The 6,000-nt window shown below is 33.9% G+C and overlaps 1 protein-coding gene across 1 annotated transcript; it reads right to left on the bottom strand.

Annotated features, from left to right (window-relative positions):
- Positions 1 to 952: 952 nt before the first annotated feature.
- LOC116155254 (olfactory receptor 51G2) lies at positions 953 to 2,138 on the bottom strand. The gene has a single exon (XM_031459381.2). The coding sequence runs from the start codon at positions 1,961 to 1,963 to the stop codon at positions 953 to 955; it is 1,011 nt and encodes a 336-aa protein (XP_031315241.2). The 5' UTR covers positions 1,964 to 2,138.
- Between the last annotated feature and the right edge of the window lie 3,862 nt (positions 2,139 to 6,000).

Below are 6,000 nucleotides of genomic sequence, written 5' to 3'. Positions count from 1 at the left end.
ATTAAAGATAATTCATTTATACTTACTACAATATAAATATTAACATTTTTTAGTCTTAATTAGAATTCAAACACATGAGTGTAAGAGTAGGAAATATAAACATATTTAAATTGATTCCAAAGTTATGTTTAGAGTTGAAAAATATAAAACACAAGAAAGAATAAACATTGATGGCCTTTTTCTGGAGTATGTGTGATCTATAGCAAATATCAAAGACAATGAAATAACAATGGTTATCATAGACTTATAGAAGGTGAGGGTTTTGAAGGAGTGGGACTAGAGATCTCAAGGCCAAAGTCCAGATGCTGTGAAGTCAGTGAGAGCATACTTGAAAGACTGAATTTAAACATTATACATTTTTTATAAATGATGGTGGTTTTTAGAATCTGGTACTAGAAACTTTGATATATCAAAGTGTTGACATTGTAAATTTCATGGTTTTATAGTTCTTTTCAACAGCAATATTAGATGATTGTTTGTTTCTTTCATGTCATCTTCTACTTCAACATTAAGAAAACAAACCACTGTGAAAGCAAGAACTTTGTTTAATTCACAGTGTATCTCCAGCTCTTCAAAAAGTTAAGGATAAAGTAGATTCAGTAAATAGCTATCACCCTGTCAAGGGTGATACATACATAGATGGTAACAACGAGCACTTTGCTTTGCCCAGAATGAACTCTAAGACTACAAACTTCTCTGACTGAAATATATGAACCACTGGGCTAAGAAATAATGAGAAGAGTTACCTATTTCAAAGTTTATTTTACTGATAATATTGTTCAGTATATCTTCATTCAAATCATAGAGCAGAAATAGTTTTTGAGGTTATCCAACCTAATAGTCCATATAATTCAGAAGAATCAGTGGTCAAATAGAGTCTTTGCAGGCATTTGGAATATCAGCAAGCTCTTTGTTGCATGAGGCAGTCTTTCTCTGTTAGGATACTGCTCATTCATGTAATAAATGTGACTTGAGATTCTCCTGGTCCTTTTTTGATGACAAGTTTCAGAATTTTATCTCTTATCTGCTTGGTTTTCACCACGTACACAATGGGATTCATCACAGGAGGAATGAGAAAATGCATGTTGGCCATGGTCACGTAGACGTGGGCAGGAAGTTTTGGGCCAAAGCGGTGCAGAATAGAGAGGCATATCATGGGTGTGAAGAAGAGGATCACAGCAGAGAGGTGGGAAATACAGGTGTTGAGAGCTTTGAGGCGGCCACCGTGGGACGCGATGCTCAGTACAGTTTTCAGTATCAGAACGTATGAGAAGAGAATGAGAAGAAAATCAAGTCCCATGGTGGACAGTACCACAAACAGTCCAACAGTGCTATTGATCTTAGTGCTGGAGCATGAGAGCTTTAAGATATCAGGATGCAGGCAGTAGGAATGTGAAAGTACGTTGGAGTGACAGAAGCACAACCTCCTTAAGAGGATCGGGAGGGGCACCTGCACAGTCAAGGTTCGCACAAAAATTGCCAAACCAATCCTGGCAATTACACTGTTGGTGAGGATGGAGGAATAGTGCAGTGGACGAGAAATGGCCACATAGCGGTCAAAGGCCATTGCCAGTAGGATAGCAGACTCCAAATCTTGGAAAGTGTGAATGAAAAACATTTGGGTGGAGCAAACAGGGAACGTGAGCTCTCGAGCATCCAGCCAGAATATCCTCAGCATTGTGGGGAAAGTGAAGAGGGACAAACCCAGGTCAGAGACAGCTAGCATGGCCAGGAAGAGGTACATAGGCACATGGAGGGCGTGCTCCTTCCATATAAGTGTCATGATGGTCACATTGCCCACCACGGTCATCAAGAACATGGCACAGAAAGGTATGGAGATCCAGACGTGCACAGCTTCCAGCCCAGGGATGCCTGTCAGCAGGAAGGTGGAGAATATGGAGTTGGTGCTATTGGTAGGAAACATGATGCCAGGGCTGCATGCCTTTCCTAGAGTGAAATGCATTGTCAGACACAGACCTTAGAAATTGACTTGAGCATTCATATGACTACTGGTAATACTTCTTATTTTAATTCTTCTTATTTACCTGATATGTGTCTAATGAGAATAAGTGCTGTTTCCCAATACTGAGCATCTGAGCCTTTGGACTAGAAAACAGGACCTTCTTTTTCTGATCAAATTCCACAGATACTGTAATTTATGGAGAAAAATGAGAAAAAATACACTTGATATTAAGTTTACTTAAGTCATTTAATTGGTATAATGACATATTAAAAGGAGAAGCCAAAATAAATAATATACTTTAAATAAATTTCTTTTAAAAATGCATGCAAATTTATACCTATAATTTTAGTTATAGTAGTATATTGTTCTATGGTATTTCTTACTGCCTTGGTGAACATGATACAAATGAGATATTGCTACCCAAACTGAAGTTCAAGTTCACATTTTATATACTTTTTTTTTTTGCCATGAGATCAGTGTAGAAACTTAAAATAAACATTTGGAACTTTTGCATTGATTTGCTATAATAATTATGTTTGTTGAATTTAATAGTTATTATTAATATACAGTAATAAGATTGTATTTTGAATGTATTTTTATTTCATTTTTCTTACATATTTTTTAGTCGTATTTTAGAAAAATTATTCTATGATTTAAAGTTTTAAAAATGATCCTTCAGTGCATGATTTATGATTAACTATTATATGATTATTCATTGTTGAATACAAATGTTATTTTTTGTCAATTGACATAAATAAATAATATTTAGTTGTATTTGTTTCAAAAGCTAAAATCTTTAACAGATTATTTTTTAAAATCATGTTTATCTTTTTTTAGAAGTTTACAGTTTTTAATTTTAATTAAAAGGATCTAGGGACATTTTACACAGTTACTATGTATTACTGGTAGTAAATTGTCCATTTTTAGTAACAACAAAAATATTATATGATGCCTATTTTGTTGATCTAATTCAATATGATCTAATTCAATATTTTCTCAAAAATTCAATAACAATTAATTATTATTCTCTATATGCCTGGCTTTAGGCTTTATTTAAGATTAAAGCAAAGATCTAAAAAAGCACAATTAGCAATATTTACTAATGAGGTGAGAAGTCTGTTTAAGATTCAAATAAAATATACCATACATCAGAGATGAGACCAGTCATGGTCTATGTTACCCAAACTCATTTATTCAGATAAGATCAGTTGTGGATACATTGAGTCTACTTCCCTAGGCAGCAAAGTACAGATTTATTTTTTCTGAATCCATCCCTCACCATATTTTGTATTTATGAAACTAAATGGGTATTGCATACATACTCTTGTTCCCCACAAAAGATAAGCCTTACATTATTTGCATGTAAAAATTGTCCCAGTTCTCCCCAATCCTCACTCACTAATGTCATTATTTGTGTTGCTTGTGGACCATTGTAGAGATAAACACCTCAGAATCCCTATTCCCTGCTTGTAGCATGCATACAGATCTTCACTCTGGTGGCCTGAGTATTTCCCAGCTGCTCTGATTCAAATTTCCCCACAAGTCTAATCTTTGGTGAAGGTAAGATTCTTAGAAAATAAATAAAATCTTTTTTTTTTTTTTATATTTTAAAACCTCACTGCCTTGCCCTAGTACTGAGGACAAGAAACACAAGGATCCTATCCACTTGTCCCTGCTTTCTTTCACTCGGCAGGCTAGTTAGTTTTTCGAAAATCTCAACTGGAGTTAATTTAGACGATACTTTCAGAAATAATAATAAGGCAGCCACTACAGTTCTACACATTATCTTTAAAAATTAAGGAAATTGGAATTAGCCTCAGAAGATCTATTAGCTTTTTTTCTTTTTAAATCTTGACTTTTGTAAAAATATAGAAGGTGAGAGAGGGTCAAGAAAATTCATTCTTAAAAAAATTTTTTTAATTGAAGTATAGTTAATTTAGAATGTTTTGTTAGTTTCTGTTGTACAGCAGCAACATGGATGGATGATTACCATACCAAGTGACGTAAGCCAGAAAAAGAAAGACAAATACCATATGATATCATTTATATGTGGAATCTAAAAAAAAAATGACACAAATGACCTTATTTACATAATAGAAACAGACTCACAGGCATAGGAAACTTGCTTTTTGTTGGATAAGAGCATGTTCTGCTCAGATCAATCATTGTGCCCTGCAGTGTTAATGGTCTGGTGCCAGGTATCTTCTTAGTGCCTTTTCTTATTCATTGGTTTTTAAGCATTTTCAGAACCTGTATTCTGGTCTCAAAGAGTGTTTATGTTCAGGGAGAGGCTGAACTCCATGGTTAGTGTCAACACAGGTCTGGATAGTTCTGCTCGTCTCATGTTCAAGGTTGCACTAAATCTACTTCCTTTTATTTTGGTTCAGTCTAAACATCTCAGGTTCTTGAGGGAAATGAATCAGGGGTATTTTCACAGAAATACCTCTATACTCCTGTAATTCTTTGTATGACAGGCGAGAGTTTCTCTGGTAATTTATCCAAAGTATCTTTAATCTTAGTTTTGTTTGTTTGTTTTTGTTTATTTATTTTTTTCCAAATCCATGTAAACAATGTTTTTTATCTTACCTGTCATCTCAAGACAGAGTGTTTGCTAACGTCCTGCAGGGACAGCTTTCTTTTCCATGTGTCCTGGTTTGAATTTTTTTATTATTGATGCAGCTGTCTCCTGAGAAGAGTAATCTCCTGGGAAGTCCCTTATTGATTTAAAGTCTACTTTTCATTGCTTCCAAGGAATGCTCCACAAATGCCCCAAGGACTGGGTACTTTTTTGTATCAGGTGAACTGAAAACTATTCATTAAGTTTTGGAGTCATCACAGTTCACTCTGAATTTTTGTAATATAGTATCTACAATTTTAATGTAATATCTAAATTTGAGGGTTATTTATATTTTCTATCACGTATTTTATATTTCTATCACGTATTGCATTAAATTGAATTTTAATGCAATTCTCTAAAGTTAATTGCATTACAGGCATCTGTTTGAACTCTTTTTCAATTCATAGTATATGTTTTAAGACATGGAACCCAAGTGAATATATGTAGAAATTACCATAGAACTCTTAAATGATAAGCAATGTGTGTTTTCCTGTCATCATCCCACACCCTATCCGTACACATCCCACTTACTTTACATAAGCATAAACATGTAACTGAATGACAAGGGCTTTTTTTCAGTTATGATAGTTGTGCTGTTTAAAATTAAAGTATTCACATGATCTTTCAGGCTAGTAAAATACACAGATTCAATGACATTCACAAGAATGGTCAAATTGCCATGAATTCAGTTAGGAATATTGTAACTGTAGCAGGAGACTCTCCTTATGATGAGTCATGCTTGGGAATATAGAAAAGCAATTTCATATGTCTTTTATTGTTTACTTTTTTATGTATAAAGTTCTCAGATCAATTCAGTGAATTACTAGAGAAGACCCCATGGCAGGCAGTGTAGGATTCAAAGGTCATTCATGATCTAGAGCATTTTCCCCCCTAATAAAATATACTTTAAAAATAACATCAAAGTTATAATTTGCATATGTCTGAGTTTAAAACTCAAATATTCATAATTGCCCAAAACTCAACACAAATACCCATCAAATGGTGAATGAATAAACAAATCATGGTATAGCTACATATTGTAATACTATTTGGTAGTAAAAAATCAGTGAATTTTCTACACATGTAACAGCATGTATCATGCATCTTAAGAGAATAATGCAAAGTGAAGGAATCAAAATACAATAGCTATCTACTGTATATCTATTGTATATATCCACTTTTATGACATTCTGGAAAAGTATACACTATAAAGAAATAAAAGAAGTGGTTTCCAAAGTCAACACTCCATGAGGGAGTGGGTTCCTCAAAGCAGCATGTGGAACATTTTTGGTTGATTAAAATATACACATTTTGAACATCGTGATGTTCATGTGAAAGTATATGTATTTGCAGAAGGTCACAATGAGGCACCTAAAAATGGTGAGGTTTACTATATTTAGATTACATCTCACTATGCTGC

This window comes from Camelus dromedarius, chromosome 12 (assembly GCF_036321535.1).
Source record: "Camelus dromedarius isolate mCamDro1 chromosome 12, mCamDro1.pat, whole genome shotgun sequence".
Lineage (NCBI taxonomy): Eukaryota > Metazoa > Chordata > Mammalia > Artiodactyla > Camelidae > Camelus > Camelus dromedarius.
The sequence above is the reverse complement of the archived record's forward strand: the minus strand, read 5'-3'. Positions and strand labels throughout refer to the sequence as shown.